The 24,927-nt window shown below is 42.0% G+C and overlaps 1 protein-coding gene across 1 annotated transcript in view; it reads right to left on the bottom strand.

Annotated features, from left to right (window-relative positions):
- The window catches only part of LOC126162479 (ATP-binding cassette sub-family C member 4-like), a 242,101-nt gene that overhangs the window by 131,132 nt on the left and 86,042 nt on the right, over positions 1-24,927 (bottom strand). Inside the window, exons 5-6 of the mRNA XM_049919021.1 lie at positions 7,251-7,455; positions 548-773 (exon numbers count right to left, since the gene is read on the bottom strand). Coding sequence (XP_049774978.1) covers positions 548-773; positions 7,251-7,455 — 431 coding nt within the window. The remainder of the gene's footprint in view (positions 1-547; positions 774-7,250; positions 7,456-24,927) is intronic.

Genomic DNA, 24,927 nt, shown 5'->3' with positions numbered 1-24,927 from the left:
TTAGTGCACCCTCGAAGAACGCAGCTTACAAAACACTCGCGTACTGCTCTTCTTATCCGAACCGTTAATGGGTTAGGCTGGTAGAGGGAATAGGGAAGACTCAAAAAGTCTTGTCACCAGTCCATTTAGGTAGCGCAAACGTGTCACGGAGATGCTGATCGAACTCCGATAATTGGCGCTGCTAGAGAAGGGTTACAGATTGATTTACTCTCAAAATTTCGAAACCTCGAAACCACAGGTACAAAGAAAACTGAGACAACGTACTACTTCCCACTAACATTGTGAAATGCTAAAGACAGGAAAATCAGGAAAACTTGAGTGCATTTGGAAGATTACTGCTGACTCATTCTTCGCGCACACCAGTTGTCGCTGTAAGAGGAAACCGGGTGAATCATAGTGATACCAGAAGCGTCCCCTGTCAGTAACCGACAGGTGGCTTGCGGAGTAAAGGGTGGGTGCGAAAAAACCAGTTCCTTGACGATAACTCGAAATGCCTAAGTGACATTCATCAATTTTGCATGCTTTCCTAGGAGTGTTGGTTACTTACTGTGTGTTGGAACAGTCATAATGGCCACGGACGCGACACCTGCGAATCCGGCCCACGCCACGTACTGGTACAGGAGGTAGGTAATGGCGGCTGTGGATATGAAGCTCATCCACAGCCCGTTGGCGTTCAGGGCGGCCACATCCAACCGGGCCACGTCGTTGGACATCAGGTTGATAATCTGCCCAACTGCAGCAACGTCCATACACTGTCTGTTGATGCGAAGCGCCTGAGACACAGTTGAGAGATCCTTAATGTTGTTCAAAGCCACCCTGACAAACAAGTCATGATATAATTAGTAGGTTCAATGAAGTTTCTTCTTATGTTCAGAGTCAAGTTATACAACCGAATCATTATGATGTGGAATCACAGAGTTTTTTATAAACTAAAAAGGAAGGAATATTAGGATTTAACGTGCCATCATCGACGACATCATCAGAGACGGAGCAGAAGTTCTGGTTGGGAAATGATGGAGGAAGAAATGGGTGAAGTTGTTCTCGCAGCAGTCGTTTCGCCATGTCCCTTAAGCAATTCCCAAAACTAGATGTCAGAACGGTAAGACAGAACGGTAAATTCAACTCTGATTCTACCAAACGCGAGTCCATTGTCTTACCATTGCACCATTGCCCCGTGGCCGATGAGGCACTGGAAGATGAGTGTTCAAGTGCCCCACTAGCTACAGTGATCCAGGTTTTCTGTGTTTTACCTAAATAAGTGCAAAGAAGTCTCTAATTACTTTTTTTACTGTACGTGACATAAAACCGATAGAAGTATACATGAGCGACCCTTTATTAAAGTGTAGGGTTTTACACTGGCTGCACTCATTGTAAGGTACCCTTTTTTTTTTTCAAACGACTTTTATTTTCTTGTTTTCCAGATTTATATTTTATATGGCGTCTGCAGGTATCAGTAGCATTCAGTAAGCTCAGGCAGTACTGCAGAACGCATAACAGGGAGTAAGATTTCAGTTCCCATATTCCTCCTGTTTTAATATAATACTTCTGTATCTATAGAATTTGATAGATTTAGACAGTCCTCTACAGTGTCTAACAAGAACAGTCCATTCCGTAATTACAAATCGTGAATTAAAAGTATATTCCCTCAAAATGGTCTCCAATGCTCCCTCACCAATTTATTTCCTGTTTGTCTCTTGCTGACGCAGTATCGAAAAAGAGTCTACTTATCTCACATGGAATATCAGAATTGTGGAGAACAGAAGCAGTTTATGGTCCCTTTTCTTAAGAACCTCGCATTAACAAGATACGCATCGTCCAGATCACCACATACTGACACAGTATAACCATCCTTTACAAGCAAATCAAAATTCGAAACTAAAATTACAGCTTCAAAACACTGGAAAAAAACGAACCACTGTTCAGAATAAACCCAAATTTGAACGAACTATCATCGGAGAAGGGGGAAACGTTGAGGGAAAATATACGGAAGAATATGCAAAATGAAAGACATGGCGTACATTCTCAGTATGACTGTCTCTACGCAGGATTGAAAGCGGCTGGTAAAGCTATTTTACAAGAACAGTGGCTGTGCGCCAGTAGCTCTGCAGAAGTTGCGGACACTCAAGCGTATGAAAAAAGACGTTGGTCTGATGTCTGGCAAGGGTCTGGAGAAAATGATTAGAAATTAGAAAAGACAGGTTCTAAATGAATTTTTCCAGAGGGAGGAAAACAATTGATCTAACGGCAGTAGAAGATGTAGCCACAGCATTTCAGGAGGGGTCGAGCAGTGGTGCACAAACTTGTAATGCACGGGGAATTGCCCAAACTTTCGACATGACTGTGACCACAGTGCATAAAATTTTCTGAAACATCCTGCATTGCTATCCATACAAAATTGTCAACTTTGAGCAGTTGCTTCACACTTACCTGCAAGTAAGACAAATGCTTGCTCTAGAATTTCTTTCTCGCATGGAAGTGGATAATGAATCGCTATGGAACATTCTGTGGATGCATGAAGCCAATTTCCATCTCCAAGGACACGTCAATACACAGAATTGCAGAATACGGACAAAGGAAAATCCACTCGAACATCAATCGGCACCGCTTCCTTCTGCACAGATAACTGTGTGGTGCGGGTTGACGGCAGTCTTTATTGTGAAGCGTATTTTTCCGACAAGATGGGTCGTGCACGTCATGTTACCTGTACCGTCAGTGCTAAACGCTATGAGCATCTGTTGTGCACCAGCGTCGTTTGCCCTGCCCTCCCCTTCTACAGCGAGGATGTCTGGGTAGGATTATTTTTATGTAAGATGGCCCTCCTCCGTGCATTGTACAGCCAGTGAAGCGGCTACTGCAGAGATATTTTGGAAATGAAAGAATTATCAGCCACCATTTCTCTACGGTCTGAGAGACCAGATCATTTGACTTTCACCCGTGTCAACTCGGTTTGTGGGGATATCCGAAATATGCTGTGTTCAGTGCTCCAGTTACTAACGCAACTGAAATGAAGGCAGGCATTGCGCAATGCATTCTGAGCGTGGCCCCGAGACACTCAGACCTATTGTGGAACATGATGTTTCTCGATTTCAACTTGTGGCAGAAAACGGTGGAAAGCATATTTCGCATGTCTTGCACCAGTCTCGCGACAGTTAGTAACCGATGTCATTTTACGTTTTACGTGCTTTTTGGCCCTAGAACAATTAAGAAGCGACCTCATTTTGCTTTTTATTCGGTTTTTGGCCCCAGGATAATTAAAAATCGATGTCATTTTGTTTTTTTGTAGTGTTTGGCCTCAGGACAACTAAAATCTGATTTTTTATACAAATAAAACTCCTCCAGCTGTACCTAAGATTTTATATTTACTTGGCTACTAGTTTCGGCGTTGCGTCAACGCCATCTTCAGGCCCGTACACTTTGATGAGACCAATTGTGTGTGGCTCAGAACTGAAGATGGCGTTGACGCAACGTCGAAACTAGTAGCCAAGTAAATATAAAATCTTACGTACAGCTGGAGGAGTTTCATTTTTAATAAAAATTATACCAGCTGTGTCCCACTTTCATCCAGTTTAAATATGGATGTACGAAAATCTGATTTTTCCCATCCGATGTGGTACTTGCCGCGATGAATAGGCTTACCAACAGCGCCACACCTGTTGAATGCCAAACGTGTGCTAACAGTACGTTTGGTTTAATACGCTGCTCACGTCACAGCCATCATATTGCGATTCATCTAATTTTTAGCTGAACCTATTTACATTATGATGCTTACAGCGCCGTCTAGTGGGAAACCTTTCGTCACTTTTTTTTTGTTTCCATGACGTTTCCTCCTTCTTCGATAACATTTCTTTCAAATTTGACGTCATTCTGAGCAGCAGTTTTTTTTAGCAGCGTTTTGAAACTGGAACTTCAATCATAATCACCCTGTACATCACACTGCTCTCTTTTGTTGTTATTGAGTTCGCTCTTTTCGATATGCGTTATTCGGATTCCAATGATGTGCTGTTCACACATCCCAAGGTAGCTGTTAACCGATGAAACGACACACTGTAGTACGGGCTTCAATGTCTTAGAAACAGTGAAGAATAAAATAGTGTTTTTTAACCCTAAGGAAGACCATCTATACCAGCAAATGGTGGTACCGACTGCCATTTCTATGTTATGACACTAAGATCATGATTCTTTAACGCTGCTCAGTTTTTTCCAGCTATCATACTAGGAGTTGACCTAAATGTATTTGATGTAGGAAAGAAGAAAATGACTAAATTTTAACAATAATTATTTATGTTCCACCATTTATATTAGCAATGAATAAAAGTGTATAATTAAGTAGTACTACTTCCTGCAGAATTGTTGTTCCCGTAAAAAATGTTCTTCTGTCGCTGAAATAGGTTTCCGACACACAGCACACAAGGAAAAGCGAGGTGCACATTTAACGCGAGCAGAAATGTCTGCATGGAAGGAACAGCACTCCCATTTTTCTCTGGCGGCAAATTTTACATAGGTGAGTACCGTCGAAAGCTCTCATAGTCGCATGCTGTTCTGACGCCACTTTCAGGATATATTTCAGAGCGAATTTGTTTAAATAATGGACAATGATAATTGTTAAACATTAAGCTATTTGGATATTAGTATACTTGCTTATGTAATGGACTGTGAACATTTTTAAGCATTGAAATATTGGGATATCAATGTACTTGTTTAAGTAATGCATTGTGGTATAATCGTTAAACATATAAAGTCCCATTTACACGTGTGTCCTTGGATGACAGTCTTGAAAAGTGGGCATTTGGAATGCTGGGAGGAAATCGAGTAAATCTGTAACAAATGCCCGAAAAAACTGTAAATAGCAATTTACGTGGTCATATGTTTGTAGTGCTTGGAGAAAATTCCATTGGTGAGAACACTCTGAAGCAAATTGCGAATGTCACCTAAATTTCACACGTTTATTGCCTGGGGGCAGTGGCTGACCTCCGATGATGCTTCATGGTGATCGACTGACAAACAGAGCGTGAATGACATCTGATAATGGTGACTACCACACCACAAAGAGTGTTGGGTGCAAACTCATGCCAATAGGATTATGCTCCCGGACTGGAGAAGAGGGGAAATGGAGGCGGCCATTTTAGTCATAATTATGGTAATTAAGATAATACTAAAATTACCTGACAGCCATTTTATTATAGTGGGTCATAAATTATGGTCATTGGTATTACGTTAAAAGCATCTTATCATAAATTAGATTTATATAAACGTAACCAAGAGCACAAGTGAGCAATTTTTTTGCATTAAGAACACAAATTAATTTTTTTTTTTTAAATAAGGGCGTTAGGCCTAGTGGCCAGTTTCCTTACATAAGGAGAATAACGGGCCCATTGTGCTGAAACTGGCACAGCCCCACAACTAACGTCGCTCATTTTGAACACCTGACACTCACAGTTTGGAGTCAAAGCTGGCTGTGCAAGCCTGTTAGTGGTATAATAAATCAAGTCTGATGTTCTACACAGTATGTCTTCATCCTAGAATCAAGAACAATGTTTCATTTTGCAGGGTTAGCATCAAAACGAAACCGCACAAATAGATTTTAACAATCACAACACACTTGTGATCTGAGAAAATCCGACAGGAGAGTCCACTTAGTTCACCGTCCTTATACGAAGCCGGCTGCGTACTTCCGTTTTTACTCACATTGGTAAGTCGCAGTCTCAACTATTAATTGTTATTAGCCGTACAAACATGTGTGATTACAGAAGGAATCATGCATAAATCAAATTTTATTTCCATCTGCGGCTCAATGGATAACACGTATAAGGGAAGTCCTAGCTATGATCTTAAAAGAATTATTCAAATTGTTGAAATAATACTTTTAATAACAACTGTCAAAATAATTTTATAGTGATATCAACTCGAATTTTGTTATTTCTTTCTCTTATTTTCTCTCGCGAGGCAAATCTATGAACAATGCATCATATTTCGATTTTTAATTTTTGCTAAATTTAAAATTCTATTTAACATGTGAGTGTGTAATTTTTGCGTAATGTAAGAGAGCTTACTTTAATGTAAAAATAAGGAAACACAGCAACGTTCTATAAGAATTTAAAAATAAATGTTAACATAAGTTTCTGTAGTGTATGTACTTCTTACATATGTGAGGAGAGGAAAATAACGCAAAAATGAAAAAAGGTATAATTAATTTTGGAATAATTTCTGTAGTTACATTTAACTTCAAAACAAAGCAGCTTTAGCTTTCTTGTAGAAAAACTGAAAATGATTTTTTGGTTTGCACCCTAAATTTGGTTTGATGGAGAGACAGTTTTCTATATTACCTTATGTTAAGGGCTTATTGTACCTCAAAGGCTGAGTAGTCATGAGTATGGCAATTTTGTAAAAAGTATAAAGTTGACGCTAATTTGTACTCTGATGATCTTTTTCAGTGGCTGAAATTACAGTGAAACAGTTTTCATTGAGATGTATTAAATTTACACTAACTGCAGCAAATGATTTGACCGTCGGTTGTATCACTTTCTAATTTTCCATAAAGGCAACGAAAAGCTGAAAATTGCTATCATTCTTCAGATAAAGACGTTGTGATGTGTTGTGGAAAGGGGACTTTGATTGTGTCATTAGGAAAATAGTAAACGTCTATTTAAGATGCACAATTTATGAGAATAAAGTTTGCATCCTGCGTCAAATAAGAAAGGAAGTTAATGTCAGGGTGGTCATATCTGTCATACACCTCCTAGACAACGAAAATTCATATTTCACCTACACATCAGTAATCCCCTTCATGTGACAGTATTAGCTCGTCATCTAACATACATTGTTTCAGTGTGCCATTATATACTAACAGCGGCACTAAGTACGACCATCACATTGCGCATACTCAGCCTTTGAAGTACAATAAGCCCTTAACATCAGGTAATAAAGAAAACTGTGTCTCCATCATACTAAATTTAGGGTGCAAAGCAAACAATCATTTTCAATTTTTCTCCAAGAAAGCTAAAGCTGATTTGTTTTGAAGTTAACACCCACTGACAGGACAAACTGAATTAACGTCCAGCTGTGTAGTTCAGGTAGTATAATATGGTTAGTTTCCTGTTTAGTGCCTTATAGAACTGTGATTGCGTTTCTTATGAACAGCATTGTGTCATCAGTTTGTAATAAGAACACGATTCAAACAGAAAAAACTGTTATCCATTATACAGACACTGGTTGTTCTGTGTAACAGTCTTAGTTTCCGATACGGTGCCTACCTTCCTGTAGAGAAGGGAACAGCAGGCAACCCTGATCCTCATGCCGATCAAGGAAACTTTCAAGTTGTATTGGTGAATGCAGAACGCTTTGACGAAGTTGATGAGCACCAGGCCGCTGGCGTACATGTAAGCCTGCTGCTGGGTGACGTCGCTGTTGGGGGAGAAGTGCTGAATGACCAGACCCAACAGCAGCGGCTGCGCCAGTCTGAAACGGGAAACACGTCCAGCAGAGACAGCATAGCAGATGCTTCCGTTAACTTTTCAGCACAGTACTGTTAACCACTTAACGTTAGAAATTGATGTCAGGCAAATATTTTACTAATGTATATGTACACTATACACCGATAACTAATTACGCAATAACTGGCTGACTTTAGACATGGAGAAGATGCGATGGACAAGACAAGAACCTCGAGAATGGCTGTGGTTACAGCCATAAATACTGACCAACAATTTAAAATCAGTTTTAATAAATTGCATGAAAGCATCGGATTTTATTTCTTCTGACGTTATTCATGGAAGGATTACAAATCTCCATACAGTGGATAAAATTCCCTGGTAAATCTTATAAGAAGTAGAATAACAGTTTTAGCGTCTAGTAACTGCATATGTGTCCACCCCCGGGAGCTGTCAATCCTAAGGGCCCGGGTTCGATTCCCGGCTGGGCCGGAGATTTTCTTCGCTCAGGGAATGGGTATTGTGTTGTCCTAATCATCGTCATTTCATCCCCATCGACGCGCAAGTCGCCGAAGTGGCCTCACATCGAAAGAATTGCACCAGCGAGCGGTCTACCCGACGGGAGGCCTTCGTCACACGACATTTTTATTGCATATGTCATCTGAAATGAAGAATGAGTTTGAGGCACCAACCTAACCCATTCTTCTTGAAGGACTCCCTCCGTTATTTGCCAAAGGTGATTTTTCTGGGAGCCCAGAAAATTTTTAGCAGGGTGGCACAAGAGAGATCTGAGCTTCGCTCCTTTCAAAAATAAAACGTGTTACCGAAAATTAGAGCCTCTATTCGCTCAAGGTATGAGAGGAAGAAGCAATACAGAAGAGATATAGAGGCGTTAGCAAATTCAACCTATGTCGGGTAGCCTATCTTCAGTCTATGTAAAGGAAACATTCAGAAATGGGCCCTAGACAAGAATGAACTTGGAATATGATTGCATGGGGCTATGGTATTAGTGGGTTGAAGTAACTAACTGGCCATTAAAATTGCATCATCAATAAAGGTATCAAATAAGGAACTAATACCTACTGTGCACATACAGTTTAGTAGGATGAATAAATGACTAAATTTGTAGCTGAATTTGATGGTACTCACTGTGCAAAATTTAATACACAGGACTGCCACATCTAGCATCAACAGTGGCTAAATCGAGACGAAATGAACTTGGATGACAGATAGAAGTACGCAATTCCGTACTGTGTCAGAGTTCATCAGTCGTAATGCCTGACGAATGGTAATGTGCAAGTCTCTCGGCAAGCCATGACCAGACGATTTCAGTCAAAGATCTAGAGCAAGTACTGGAGAGGGCCATCGTCGGACACCCTCTGTTTCGTGATAACTCACGACAAAAAGGTTAACATGAGGTCACACGTTGCCTTATCCAAAAATATCGTCACGGACACCTCACGGCAGCGTGCAGCCACCGGTCTTAACAAATTTGAAATGTAAGGGCCACTTTTCGAATTTTCAGCTCTGTGGCCCAGAAGAGTTGTGTATTTAAAGTCACTTAACGTTGTTTTTCCATTGTTGCGTGTCAGCAACCAACATTAGTGCTTCGAATATGCGTAATACACAGGGGAAAATTTTCCGCAAGACAGACAGACATGCTCCGACTGTCTATCAGGAGGAGACCCAAGCGCCGCTAAAAGCCGCAGGCCCTTCGCGCCTATTCTCTTCCACAAGACACATAATCGGAAATATACCCGGCTGCCTCCTAGTGCCATGTGCTATTCAGGTCAGTGCTCGGGCCACGCCACACTAACTCTCGCCGAATGAGATTTCTTGGGCCAGGCGGCGATTCCACAAGTATTAGATCAGTCAGGATTCTTACTCGAGAGCCGCCTCCACGACATCTCTGACTTTCACGTCTAATTTCGCGATCCCGGGAGCTCAGTTGTGGACCTACAGAGTTCCTGGCCTCCTCACTAAAGAAGATGGGGACTCAGTCATCGTGGCAGACTTGTGAAGTTGTAAATTTTTCAAACAGCTGCATGTCGGAGTAAGACAATTTATAAACTGTTTATTAAATGAACTTAGAGTCAATAACTAACGAACGGGCCTCCAAATACCAGAAATACTATTGTTCCTTTTCAAGAAGTGACTTGTTTTATGTTTTGGTTCAACCCATGTTAGAGTAGACGTGCTATTAATCTTTGATAAATAATGTTGTTCAATCATTGGTACCTGGATCTCCCCCCCCCCCTCTCTCTCTCTCTCTCTCTCTCTCTCTCTCTCTCTCTCTCTCTCTCACACACACACACACACACACACACACACACATGCTCACTCACTCACTCTTTTCCTCTCACTCTTTCTCCTTCTTTTACCTCCATCTACAGACATATCACATGGCGATGGGCTTATGTGTTCAGATCAGTCTCAAGCAAGTGCTGTCATCTAGATAGCCAGTGCTTGCGTGTGTTTTCCATTTAATGGTATGCTCATTATAACGTTGCTTATGACATCGCGAAACCTCTGCACGTTTTCAGTCAAAGATCTAGAGCAAGTACTGGAGAGGGCCGTCGTCGAACACCCTCTGTTTCATGATAACTACTCCAACAGATGCAGTGCACCCACAAAATACTGATCGAGCACCTGGCGGCCACTTTCAAGCTGCCTCTGGAAATCTCCTCTCCCCTCTCTCAGATCGGCTACACTCCAAGGTTTTCCAGTCAGCGACCCCAGCTTTCCAGCATTCGACAGGAAAGGCATAGCATGGGCAAACTATGTTGCACGCATGGAGCAGCATTTCCTTGCTCATATCATCTCAGTTGACGCCCAGTGCCACGCTTTCTATTTGGCATATGTAGACCTGGACATTTACCACTATTACAACAACTAAATCCAGAAGTGGATCCCAGTGCCCTTCCATGTGACAAGTTGAAGATCAGTTTACTTGAATACTTTGAATATCAAGTGGTCCTGGCGGCAGGCCGCCATAAGGTTTTTAGTTGCCATAAACTACAAGGACAAAAAAAATGGCTGTGAGCACTATGGGACTCAACATCTCAGGTCATAAGTCCCCTAGAACTTAGAACTACTTAAACCTAACTAACCTAAGGACATCACACACACCCATGCCCGAGGCAGAATTCGAACCTGCGACCGTAGCAGTCCCGCGGTTCCGGACTGCAGCGCCAGAACCGCTAGACCACCGCGGCCGACCACTCCGAGGACAGTCATGCAGAATTTCGATTGCGCACCTACAGGGTTTATCTCGCAACTGTTGTTGTCAGTGCTCCGACGCCGAGTGCAGGCAATCATATGTTTTTTTCTTGGTTAGAGATATGATTTCGCGCATGCCCCTGATGATTGTCTCAGCACTGATCTCTTGAAATTCAAAGACCCATCTACAGAAACTTGTATTCTCATCATCAGAGATTTCAACAATATCTTTGGTCCTCGATTATCCTACAGGACCACTCGTAGGTGTCTGCAACTCAGAAAACATGTCGCACTCAAATCCAATTAGGGACACCTGCCCAGTCAGATTTATGTTCAAATGTGTGTGAAATCTTATGGGACTTAACTGCTAAGGTCATCAGTCCCTAAGCTTACATACTACTTAACCTAAATTATCCTAAGGACAAACACACACACCCATGCCCGAGGGAGGACTCGAACCTCCGCCGGGACCAGCCACACAGTCCATGACTGCAGCGCCTCAGACCGCTCGGCTAATCCCGCGCGGCCGTCAGATTTCCAAAGTTCAGGTAAAGCAACCCAGTACCATATCCAACGACTTTCTTCCCGGAGTCAGTGTTTTATAAATTATCAGCGACACCAACGCCGTTATTGGCGTGAAAAGTCCATCTCTTGTGGGAAAACCAGACATAGGGACGAAGTGTGTTATTCAGCGTTGAAGTTAGCACTGGACTGCACCTGCGTGAAACCTTCAGACATGGGGGCAGACAACGTTCATGAACTGTACCCAGACTTACCATATATTCAATCTGTGTTACCCCATTCTACATAAAGTCTCTCATTAAGTGTCACAATCAATAATGAACCCATCTCCTTGCAGATAGATGAGGTGTCTGCCACCACCATTATCGTTTGGGAATCATATTATAACCCATTTCTTCTACCTTCTGACCATTTTATACCCTAATGTGAACTTATAACAACAGCCTTAAAAAATTATTGGACAATTCACGACAAAATACAGTATTGGTCGCAAAACATCATGGCAAGGACTTTGATAGCGGATGCCCTGGGAGCGAACTTAAGTTGTTGTTGTTTTGATCTTCAGTCCAGAGACTACTTTGATGTTGCTCTCCATGCTACTCTATCCTGTGCAAGCTTCTTCATCTCCCATACCTACTGAAACCTATATCCTTCTGAATCTGTTTAGTGTACTCATCCCTTGGTCTCCCTCTACGATTTTTACCCTCCAAGCTGCCTTCCAATACTAAATTGGTGATCCCTTGATGCCTACCTACCGATCCCTTCTTCTAGTCAAGTTGTGCCACAAATTTCTCTTCTCTCCAATTCTGTTCAATACCTCCTCATTAGTTATCTGATCTACCCATCTAATCTTCACCGTTCTTCTGTAGCACCACATTTCGAAAGCTTCTATTCTCTTCTTGTCTAAACTATTTCTCGTCCACTTTTCACTTCCATACATGGCTACACTCCATACAAATACTTTCAGAAACGACTTCCTGACATTTAAATCTAAACTCGATGTTAACAAATTACTCTTCTTCAGAAACGCTTTCCTTGCCATTGCCAGTCTACATTTTATACCCTCTCTACTTCGAACATCATCAGTTATTCATCTTATATCCTCCTTTCAAGACATTGTCCATTCCGTTAAACTGTTCTTCCAGGTCCTTTGCTGTCTGACAGATTTACAATGTCATCGGCGAACCTCAAAGTTTTTATTTCTCCTCCATGGGTTTTAATACTTACTCCTTATTTTTCTTTTGTTTCCTTTACTGATTGCTCAATATACAGATTGATTAACATCGGGGATAGGCTACAACCCTGTCTCACTCCCTTCTCAACCACTGCTTCCCTTTCACGTCCCTCGACTCTTATAAATGCCATCTGGTTTCTGGACACATTGTGAATAGCCTTTCACTCCCTGTATTTTACCGCTGCCACCTTCAGAATTTGAAAGAGAGTATTCCACTCAACATTATCAAAAGCTTTCTTTAAGTCTACAAATGCTAGAAAAGTAGGTTTGCCTTTCCTTAATCTATTTTCTAAGATAATTCGTAGGGTCAGTATTGCCTCACGTGTTCCAACATTTCTGCGGAATCCAAACTGATATTCCCCGAGGTCGGCTTCTACCAGTTTTTCCATTCGTCTGTAAAGATTTCGTGTTAGTATGTTGTAGCCGTGGCTTATTAAACAGAAAGTTCGGTAATTTTCACATCTGTCAGCACCTGGGATTGGAGTTATTATATTCTTCTTGAAGTCTGAGGGTATTTCGCGTGTCTCATACATCTTGCTCGCTAAACGGTAGTTTTGTTAGGCCTGGCTCTCCCAAGGCTGTCATTAGTTCTAATGGGATGTTGTCTACTCCCGGGGCCTTGTTTCGACTTAGATCTTTCAGTGCTCTAGCAAACTCTTCACGCAGTATCATATCTCCCATTTCATCTTCATCTACATTCTCTTCCATTTCTATAATATTCTCCTCAAGAACATCGCCCTTGTATAGACCCTCTTTATACTCCTTCCACCTTTCTGCTTTCCTTCTTTGCTTAGTACTCGGTTTCCATCTGAGCGCTTGATATTCATGCAAGTCGTCCTCTTTTCTCCGAAGGTCTCTTTAATTTTCCTGTAGGCAGTATCTGTCTTACCCTTAGTGATATGTGTCTCTACATCCTTACATTTGTACTTTAGCCATCCCTGCTTAGCCATTTTGCAGCTCCTGTCGATCTAATTTTTGAGATGTTTGTATCCCTTTTTTGTTGCTTCGTTTACTGTATTTTTGTATTTTCTCCTTCATCAATTAAATTCAATATATCTTCTGTTACCCAAGGATTTCTGTTAGCCCTCGTCTTTTTATCTACTTGATCCCCTGCTACCTTCACTATTTCATCTCTCAAAGCTACCCATTCTTCTTCTACTGTATTTCTTTCCCCCATTCTTCCCTGAAACTGTGTACAACCTCTGGTTCTTTCAGTTTATCCAGGTTCCATCTCCTCAATTTCCCACCTTTTTGCAATTTCTTCAGTTTTAACCTACATTTCATAACCAATAGATTGTGATCAGAGTCCACATCTGCCCCTGGAAATGTCTTACAATTTAAAACCTGGTTCCTGAACCTCTGTCTTACCATTATATAATCTGTCTGATACCTTCCAGTATCTCCAGGCTTCTTCCATGTATACAATCTTCTTTTGTGATTCGTGAACCAAGTGTTAGCTATGATTAAGTTATGCTCTGGGCAAAATTCTACCAGGCGGCTTCCTCTTTCATTCCTTACTCCCATTCCATATTCACCTACTACGTTTCCTTCTCTTCCTTTTAACTGGCCGGGGTGGCCGAGCGGTTCTAGGCGCTACAATCTGGAACCGCGCGACCGCTGCGGTCGCAGGTTCGAATCCTGCATCGGGTGTGGATGTGTGTGATGTCCTTACGTTAGTTAGGTTTAAGTAGTTCTAAGTTCTAGGGGACTGATGACCTTAGAAGTTAAGTTCCATAGTGCTCAGAGCCATTTGAACCATTTTTTTTCTCTTCCTTTCCCTACTGTCGAGTTCCAGTCACCCATGACAATTAAATTTTCGTCTCCCTTCACTATCTGAATAATTTCTTTTATCTCATCGTACATTTCATCAATCTCTTCGTCATCTGCGGAGCTAGTTGGCATATAAACTTGCTCTGTTGGGGTAGGTGTGGTCTTCGTATCTGTCTTGGCCACAATAATGCGTTGACTGTGCTGTCTGTAGTAGCTTACCCGCATTCCTATTTTCCTATTCATTATTAAACCTACTCCTGCATTACCCCTATTTGATTTTGTACTTCCAACCCTGTATTCACCTGACCAGAAGTCTTGTTCCTCCTGCCACCGAACTTCACTAATTCCCACTATGTCTAACTTTAACCTATCCACTTCCCTTTTTAAATTTTCTAACCTAACTGCCCGATTAAGTGATCTGACATTCCACCCTCCGATCCGTAGAACGCCTGTTTTCTTTCTCCTGATAACAACGTCCTCCTGAGTAGTCCCCGCCCGGAGATCCGAATGGGGGACTACTTTACCTCCGGAATATTTTACCCAAGAGGACGCCATCATCATTTATCCATACAGTAAAGCTGCAGGCCCTCGGGAAAAAATTACGGCCGTAGTTTCCTCTTTCTTTCAGCCGTTCGCAGTACCAGCACAGCAAGGCCGTTTTGGTTAGTGTTACAAGGCCAGATCAGTCAATCATCCACACTGTTGCCCCTGCAACTATTGAAAAGTCTGCTGCCCCTCTTCAAGAACCACACGTTTGTCTGGCCTCTCAACAGATACCCCTCCGTTGTGGTTCCACCTACGGTGCGGCTATCTGTATCGCTGAGGCACGCAAGCCTCCCCACCAACAGCAAGGTCCATGGTTCATGGGAACTTAAGTATGGATCTTTTTAACGTACTCGAATTAGAAATTCACGATTCCGCCTGACAGTCAACTCCCTGGGTACGGACTTATATGTTAAAGATTTTTTCTTACAAAATTCAGATCCATATTTTCACAACCTTTTTAGGACATTAGAGACGTTGGAGCTCATGTAGCCCTCCTCCCATCAGCAACGTCAAAGTTTTTTTAAGGCTAGAAGTGTTCCTTTTGCACTTATGGATAAGCTTCAAGGGGAATTACAGCACCTACAAGGTGAGGGCATCCTCAATCCAATCTCCCTCAGTCAATGGGCCATTCCCACTGTCATTGTTAAAAAATAAATGGTGCCCTACGCAATTGTGGATACTTCAAGACGATCATCAATACCAAATCAGTCATTGATGCGTACTCAATATCTAAGATAAAGGGCATCAGATCATCAATACCCAATCAGTCATTGATGCGTACTCAATATCTAAGATAAAGGACATCACGATTTATCTAGAGGATGGAAAAAATTGACCTGAGGCATGCCTACCTCCAACTGATATTAGAAGAAAAATCCCGATGTATCCCAGTCGTCAACACTCCCTTCAAGCTGTTCTTGTACTATAGACTGGTACAGCCAGCAGCCCAGCAAGATTTTAACGATATCTGAAGTATCTCACTCACGATATACCAAGGACAACAAATTACTTAGTTGACATTCTCGTCACAGGTAAAGATGCCCAAGACCTGACCAACGTCTTGGACACCCTATTCAAGGTCCTCCAAGAGGTCAATCTAAAGTGTAATAAAGACGAATGCTGTTTCTTTACTCATCAAGCTGAAAACTTCAGAAACATTATCATTTCTTCCAGCATCCACCCCATGCCTCACTATATCGAGCCAGTACAAAACTGTCTCTTACCAATACCAGCCAGTTGAAATTAATGTTGAGAAAATTAAATTACTACCGAAAATTTGTTCCCCATGTGGCTGGCATTGCCGAACCACCAGGACTACTGCAGAAAAAGATCCTTTGGGAGTGGACCACACTGTGTGACGAAGTTGTCAGAGACTTAAAACGGGTCCTTCTCCAACCATCGTGTTTCATAGCACAGGGCCCCGCCAAACGTCTTACCCTGGCAGCAGATGCAGTCCTGTTCCACGTGATTACGGGGTGGAATGTCCAATTGCTTTTGTGTCCAAAACCCTCACAGCTGCTCAGCAAAATTGTAGCCACATTCAGAATGAACCATTAGCTATCATTTTTGGCCTTAAAAAAATTCCATAATTATGCACATGGTAGGCATTTCACATGAATCTCCGACCATAAACCAATGCTTCCGCTTTTCAAGGCTACACCTAAATTTCCCACCAAAACTGTACACTGCCTTCAGGGGTGGGCCCTGTTCCTCTCAAGCTATAATTATAATATTCAGTATCGCTCTACGACATAACATGCAAATGCTCATATCCCTTCCTGCCTACCTCTGCGTCTGGACACAATGTTCGACAAGGATCTCGAATTGCGTATCCACCTGAACGCTGAACAGATCTGGCAGCTGGAGGTCGAGACCTATTGGCACCATCAGAGTGAGCTCTCAACATTGCTCCAAGGGGAAAATGTCTGCACCCCGATGGTCATACCTGCATCTGTGCAGCAGCGCGTTTTGTCATTCTCCAAACTGGTCACTGGACTGTGGTGCTCACTAAACGTGTGTTTCGTCATCATATCCAATGGCGTTCCCTATCTTCTTCCAACACTTGGTAGAGCCAGAAGGCCGCCCCTCCACACCGTTTCTTCTCTTAGCCACACTGTTTCATTCCTTGGTCCAGGCTTGATTTGTATTTCATGGGACCTTTCTTAGGCCACATTTGGCTCATTGCAATAGTCACAGGCAGTGGGTTACCATATGTTTCTCGCATGTCAGCCACAGAAGGTAACCAACAATTCAAACCTTATCTAGCACTTGTTGTATGCCTGGAGGTTTTTCACACATACACGTCTATTTTGGCGCTCTGAAAAGACGGTATGAAACATTCCTGTGCATAACGTTGTCCCTGGGCGCAACCCTGCCAGCATGCTTCTCTCTGCTGCTGCATCAAGGGAAGCGACAACAATAATCGCCATGCTGACAGTCAGCAGTGCCGCAGACGTCGCCGTGGATACTTGTCTTGCTCCAAACGAGCCAGTTTTCTGACTCATTGTATGATCGTGGTCGAACGATGTCATATGACTGTCTTCTCCGGTGCTTGTTGCGTGGAACCTCTGAGATCGTGCGTAGCGTTGAGTATGCTCCTCCTGAACCAATCGACTTCACATTCCCGTGACAGCCGTGTGATGCCGACTAACACGAGCAGCAATATCGCGGAACTACAAACAGCAGTCTCCACAATCCTGCTGCTTTTGACTTCCGACACGTGCTGGTATACGTCTTCCTTACGTAACGCGTAACACGATCTTCTCACAATCAAATAACAGTTAAATGCGACATTTAAATGAGAAACCACCTGTATATTTTCTCGTTACACACAGAACGTAAATGGTAGTGCTCCTGGTTACGTTTGCGTTTGACTGTAATCCCAGTCATTTGCTATCCGAGAGTGCCATTCCTATTTCACGCTTGTTTCATGCTACCTTCATGTAGTAACAATTTTAATGACCAGCTGTGTATGCTGACTGAATAAAGCGAACACCACTCGCAACGCTTTTAAAAGTAATAAAGGCAGTAAAGGCTAAAAGCAGAAAAGTGTAGGAAGGGTAGAGTAGCAGGTCCCATCAACGCTGAGGTCCCTCAGCATAGAGACACAGCTCAGCTGCAGAAATATGCAGCAAGAGGGCGGCTGTAGGCCGTTATAACGGCCGTCCCTATATACGCCTGCAGTTAGTTAAGGCAACTCAGGAAAACTTAAACAAATCAGTATGCAGTTTTCTCCCCTAAAGGAGAGCTGAATTTCTTAATCATTCTTCATTGTATTCGGTTTCAGAGTACCATAAACCGAACTTGTAACATTGTGACCAAATATTTAGTAACACAAACACAGAAAAAACACACTTTTGGTCCATTGATAATAAGAAAAGTGCATTTATTGACGAAACGCGAGATTAGGAAAGGCCTGAGTAGAAAAAAGTTACAGAGTGTGTCAAGAGATATTAAATCAGCGTCAGGAAAGTAATTTAAAAGGAACATAGGCACCTATTTTTTTTTCATAAGTCTTCGCATATACGAACAATGGGACCGGACGTAAATATTTTAGTTGAAATGGAGAAACAATTTCAGGAATCAAGATTTGGCGATCAATATTCTTTCCAGGACGAACAATTGCTAAGTTCCTAACGGCAGTACAGTGTCGTACACATTTAGTTGTTTACATTAATTGGATAATCGTACTTATGTCCAAGGACAAGGTATTAATGATCAAAATATGTGAAAAAGGTTCAAAGACTTCCTTTTGACAAGATACTGTTTCATTCTTACATGCGTTAACCTTAATTTACTATTTACGTTACATTTCTCTGAAAAATGTTAGTAGTAAGAGTACCATTTAGTTATCAAGTGCCTTATGAAACTCAAATTGTATGGAAAATACAGGAGGAGCAGGTTAACTACTAGCCTAATCCATTAATTGTATGTTTCATTCACATGTAGCTACAAGCATTTGTCTTTATGAAGATAATCTGCTAGCTCCTTGAACAGTAATTGTTTCAAATATTCCGACCAACTGATGTGAAAATATAATGGCATCCCACACAGCTGGTGATTAGCATCAATCAGACTCACGCAGAAATTCAAAGATTACTAACGATACTCGGTTCAGGTCTTAGTTCGTCACCTTAATACAAAATAAGGACGTATCAATTTTGTCATGTATGTGCAGGTACAGTTAATCACAAAAAAAGGTCTCGACACCAGAAGAAAGCCGCACTTAGTAACTCAGAGATGGCTGTTAACGGGACAACAAATTTGACCGCCCCAAATATTCTAAGTGCAGTAATCTTCACAAGTCGAGAATACATTAGGATTCAACAGTCTGGAACGGAAAACTTTTCTTTCGCATGACCTGTACAGTACTGTAGCTGCTAGTGGTCTAGTGTGAGTTGTGCACAGTGTACATAAAAAACCCAGTTTTCACGACTACTCGTGGTCGTTTTCTTTTTCCAACCATGCAACGTAGGCTAAAAGAATGATTCACGACTCAGTCCTCGATCGGAGAATATAAGCAGAGTGATTGTCTGGATACTGCTTTCAAAGCTGTATCAATGGTTATTTGGAGGAATATTTTGTATTAATTCTCAGCCGTTCATGAAGGGGGACGTTAAGATATTTAGTGTGACAGCTGCGTTGCTGACTGGGACGCAATATTCAGCAGTTTAATGCACTTTAGAGACAGCAGCTGTATAGAGTATTGATAAATTACCTCCTTATGAGGTACTAGCTAATTTCCTTACGATTTACCTATTTTTGGTTGACGCAATGACTACGTAAAAGGGTTGGGCAAATATATGGAAACTCCACGAGAAATGCATGCTTGGGCATGTATACAAATGTTACCCAAGCCAGCAGGTTGCGCTGCTGCATTGGACGACGAACGGCACCTGTGCAGTGTCCGCAGTGCGTTGCTAGTGTCAGTCATGGTCAGAACAGTGTTCCGTGCAGTTGTGAGTGCACGATGTTGGCTCTGTGTAAATTCGAACGTGGGCAAATTGTTGTTACTCGTACAGAAAGCGGAAAATCAGTATCGCTAAGTCATAACGCGGATGAAAATGTGTATCGAGTGGTCGTGACAGATGGCCGTTGAAGAGGATTGTGACGAAAAATAAGAAGACGACAGCTGCAAAAGTCACTGCAGAACTGAAAGTCGTGTTCGCGAAGCCTGTCAGCACCAACACAAGACGATGGGAGCTCCAAATGCAGGGAACTGCAGGTCGAGCTGAAAGTCCAAAACCACATATCAGTGATGCAAATGTCCGTAACAGGAAAGTGTAGTGTCGAAGCCATATTACAAGGACTATAGACCAGTGGAAGAAAGTTATTTACTTGGACGAGTCGTGTTTCATACTGTTTCCAAGTTCTGGCAGATTTTACATCCTAAGAGTGAAACATGGCAGGTGTTCGGAGGTCGTTTGCGCAGCCATGTCGTCGTATTCCATGGGCCCCATGTTTAACCCGCAACATCCCATTAATTCCGAGGTTTAAAAATCTAGGACTGGTTTTCTGAGTACGAGGATGAATAGCAGCGTGTCCCCTGACCACTACGGTCACCAGATCTCAATGTTGAGCCTTTGTGGTCTACTTTCGAGAGAAGGACGCGTGACCGCTGTCCACCTTCATCATCATCACCTGAAGTTATCGCTGTTTTGCAGGAATAATGGTATAAGAGTCCCTTGAAAACAGTACAGAGACGACTGAAAGATATTTCGAATGACAATAGGCTTCCTGCAGCGTATTAGGCATAGCGATGTAGGTCTACCGTGTTTTTGTACAAACCATACATAGCTCGTGACTGCTGTATTATTGCGTACACTGTGCAGTCACACCAAACAGATGGTAGGTGCGTCGCAATGCCACGTATTTTATTCGATATACCTCTAATCCGCTATTCCAAAACCAAAAATCAACTATGCCTTGCACGGAAATTTGGTGCCCCTTTCACTGCACAGTAGATATTGTTCTTCCCGTGGCATAACTGTTGAACCAATGTGTCGTTAATTCGTTACACCTGGGATTTCTTTAGTTGACAGTTGATGTAACGAATGTCTTTTTATCTATGCGATGAACCTCTCAAAACAAATTATAAGTGTCACTTTTTGACAGCACTCCCCGTCCCTATTCCCCAGTCAACGTTCAACAGGGCAACAGGTTGTTGTTGTGAGTAGTATAGACAGTGTGGCTCGATGTAACTTCTAAAGCAAATGTACGGGTGTAGCTTCAGATTGTAATAAGAGGAAGCCTTCTTCATATGTAAACTTAATGTAATGTTGCGCGTCCCAAATTATCTATAGGTGAACCTGAGCGGGAGAGGGCGTGGTTGACTAGCAAAGCGAGGTGACAGCAAGCATCAATGTCGCCAGCCAGGAACCTCGAGCGTGCAAGCCACCTTAGAATGCGTACACCGGGCCACGGCGTCCAAGACTGTACCTGACGGCTACCGCTGGTTGCTGTCAGAGAACACCACCATTTCATTATCCTGTCAGTATAAATGTATCACACCTTCACAACTGCAGGTAGTATTTGAAAGCTGGAAACATTTTTCGGCTCAGAAAAAATATACAAGTTGTTTACAACAGGAGCGCTTGCATTGGATAATAAAGACCGAGTCATGACAAAAGAAAAGGGTGCATGTTAACTTTTACTTTGAAAATTTGTAGCTTTCTCACCTAGAACATTACAGCTGCAATCAATATGTTATTCGATGACACATTTAACATGGCAGCGAATGATATAATACAAAATTTTGCAATAAAAAAATTGAAGCATTTACTTGATATAATTGCAACTGTAGTTAAGTCACTGATTTTAGAGTAAATTAAGAACAAATCATAATAATAAATTACAGAATACCATAAAGAATAGTAATATTAAAAACTGAGTATAGACCAAAAAACTGTAATATATATGTCCTAGAATTAATTAGACTTTACGTGTGACATATAATTAATTTGAAAGTTCAAAAGAGCTATAAAAATTAAGACATAGTATATTATCAGCGTAAATAGGAAAAATCCTATGGAAATAAAGGGGCTCATACTTAGTTTTCGTGATTTCCTCCTAATTAATGTTTTTTTCCCTGTCCCCAGTCTTCTGGCTGGTTAAATGGTGCACGCCACCAATGCCTGTTCTCTGTCAACCTCTTCTTCTCAGAATAGCCCTAGCGCCAAAATTCCGAACTTATTTGTTTTATATACTCAAATTTCTGTCTTCTCCTTCAGTTTCTTTCCTTTCACAGTTCCCTCTAGTACCGTGGAAGTTTATCCATAACGTTTTAACAAACGTGCTGTCAACCTGTCCCTGTGCTGTCAAGGCTTTTCGCACATTTCCCTCCTCGTCGATTCTGCGGAGACCCTCCTTATTCATTATATTATTAGTCCGCCTAATTTTCAAGATCCTAATGTACCATAACACCTCGAATGTTTCGATTCTCTTTTCCGGTTTTTCCACAGCTCATGATTCACTTCAACACAATTCCGTGCTCCTAAAGTACACCCTCATAGATTTCTTCCTCAGCTGAACTCCGATGTTTGACACTAGCAGGTTTCATTTGACCAGCAGTTACTTATTTGCCTTTGCTAGTGCGCTTTTTATGCCTTCGTTTCTACGTCTGTCATATGTTATTTTGCTTCCAGGGTAGCATAATTCCTTCAGTTAATGTACTTCGTACTCCACAGTTCTCATATAAGTTTCTCACTAATCTCGTTTCTGCTACTCATCATGACTTTCATCTTTCTTTGGTTTACTCTTAGTTCATATACTGCGCTCAATAGATTGTTAATTATATTCCGTATGTGTTGTAATTCTTCCTCGTTTTCACTCAAGATAACAACGTCATCAATGAAACTTATCATTAATATCCCTTCGCCCTGAATTTTAATCGTACTCATGAACCTTTCTTTTATTTCCGCCATTGCTTCCTCAGCGTAGAGATTCGAAAGCAGGAGGGAAAGACTCCATCGCTGTCTTACACCATTTTTAACGCAAGTACGTCGTTTTTGGTCTTCCGCTCTTATTGTTCTTTCTTGGTTCTTACACGTTTCGTATGTTAACCCCCTTTCCCTATGTTTTACCCTACTTTTACTGAGAATTTCCAACATATTGTACCATTTCATATTGTCGAACGATTTTTCTAGGTCGACCAGTTTTATGAGTGTCTCTTCATTTTTCTTGCGTCTTAGTTCCGTGATCGAGCGCAACGTCATAACTGTTTCCCTGGTACCTTTTCTTTCCGAAAGGCTGACTGATGGTCATCTATCAAATCAACAATTTTTTCTATTCTTTTGGCAATTAGTCTTTTCAGCAACTTGGATGCATAAGCTGTTAAAATTATGCTATAATTCCCGCACGTATCTGCCTCTGCTGTCTTCGCGATGTATTGGATGATTTTTTCTGTGGTATGTCTACAGACCAGCTTCAACAGTCGTCACTTCTCCCAGTGTTATTAGAAATACAGAAGGAATATTACTATGCTTTCTGCCCTACTCTGACTGTAATATTAGATCCCCTATAGTTGTGTCCTCCAGAAGATTGGACACCACTATAGATTGCACACTGCGGGTGCCACAAGGCAAGGACAACCTCTACAAAGTCGACACATAGTTGTGGTCAGACGCCACAGAGGGAGCACACAACCTCAAACTATGTTACGCTTCCGCCTTACATCACCCGAATAGGTCCCGTGGGCAGCCACACTCCAAACGGGGATGTAAACAGACTCCCTGCTCCATCCGTCAGTTCGTTCGATAGTATCAACACTGTGCTTCAAGACAGTATCGTCACTTCTTTACAGCTGCTGCCAAAACGAGCTAACTGGACATTCTATTAGTCATGTTAGTCATCTTTCACTGGATTCGCGCCGGCCGCGGTGGTCTAGCGGTTCAGGCGCTCATTCCGAGACCGCGCGACTGCTACGGTCGCAGGTTCGAATCCTGCCTCGGGCGTGGATGTGTGTGATGTCCTTAGGTTAGTTAGGTTTAAGTAGTTCCAAGTTCTAGGGGACTGATGACCACATATGTTAAGTCCCATAGTGCTCAGAGCCATTTGAACCATCACTGGATTCGCAACTAGACCAGTGTTCATAGATCAATGGAAATAACTTTTAGCAACACTGCCACGTATCGTCTTCACGGTCAAGTTACATATAATTGTTGTTAATCTGTGTTCCTACAATTTCTGCTGTAGTTCGCCTAAACTTACTTCACCCTGTGATCAGGCTGTATGGCTAATGTGTGCAAGCAAATTACCTCGTCATAGTATCTGTTTTCGGTGTATGAGGTTCTCTTGCTGTCACATTTATGTTTGTCGCTAAAAGTGTCTGATGAATGCAACATAAAGCCTGCGTTGAGGGAAAAAATGGACTAGAAAAGAACCTGGCGATGAGGAAAACGTGGCCACGAGGACAAAAGGGTGGAAACCTAGCGAGTGACAGCCTTTTGTCACTTTTGCCAACAACGGAGAAAGACTACATTTAACATAGACAGTATTTTGACTTTTCGTGTTCTGTTCTGACAGCTAACCCATTTCCTTTTCAGGAAGATATTTTAGAATTTCGCGTACTGTTCAGAAGTTTATTGCCGGTCAGAGTGGCCGAGCGGTTCTAGGCGCTTCAGCCTGGAACCGCGCGACCGCTACGGTCGCAGGTTCGAATCCTGCCTCGGGCATGGATGTGTGTGATATCCTTAGGTTAGGTAGGTTTAAGTAGTTCTAAGTTCTAGGGGACTGATGACCTCAGATGTTAAGTCCCATAGTGCTGAGAGCCATTTGAACTATTTGAACCAGAATTTTATTTTTCAGAGATGGCTAACCAGAAATTTTTAAGTTGGTTCAAAAACTTCTTACAGAAGCAGCTTTGATGAAACTTGCATGTAAAGCAATTGAAGATAAGTTAGAATTTTCTTCGAAGCTCAGTTGCACCTAGCAACAGCCAGTCGTAAATTTTCCTGATTTTTTAAAAATTCCATTTAGGTTCCAAAGACTGGATAGCACAATTACAAGGGCTCAATAGAGACTGCAAATTTTCTGCAATAGAGAAATGCAATAAATATTACGCTGATTCCATCATTCGTGACACACTCATTAAATACTCGCCCAAAAATAAGTTAAAGGAAGTTTAATTTGACTAACCCGTCATAGGAGACGTTTGCTTTTAACCTGGACGCACTAACGGACGCTTGCGTCAGCCGATGCGCTCCAGTTCGA

This window comes from Schistocerca cancellata, chromosome 2, assembly GCF_023864275.1.
Source record: "Schistocerca cancellata isolate TAMUIC-IGC-003103 chromosome 2, iqSchCanc2.1, whole genome shotgun sequence".
Lineage (NCBI taxonomy): Eukaryota > Metazoa > Arthropoda > Insecta > Orthoptera > Acrididae > Schistocerca > Schistocerca cancellata.
The sequence above is the reverse complement of the archived record's forward strand: the minus strand, read 5'-3'. Positions and strand labels throughout refer to the sequence as shown.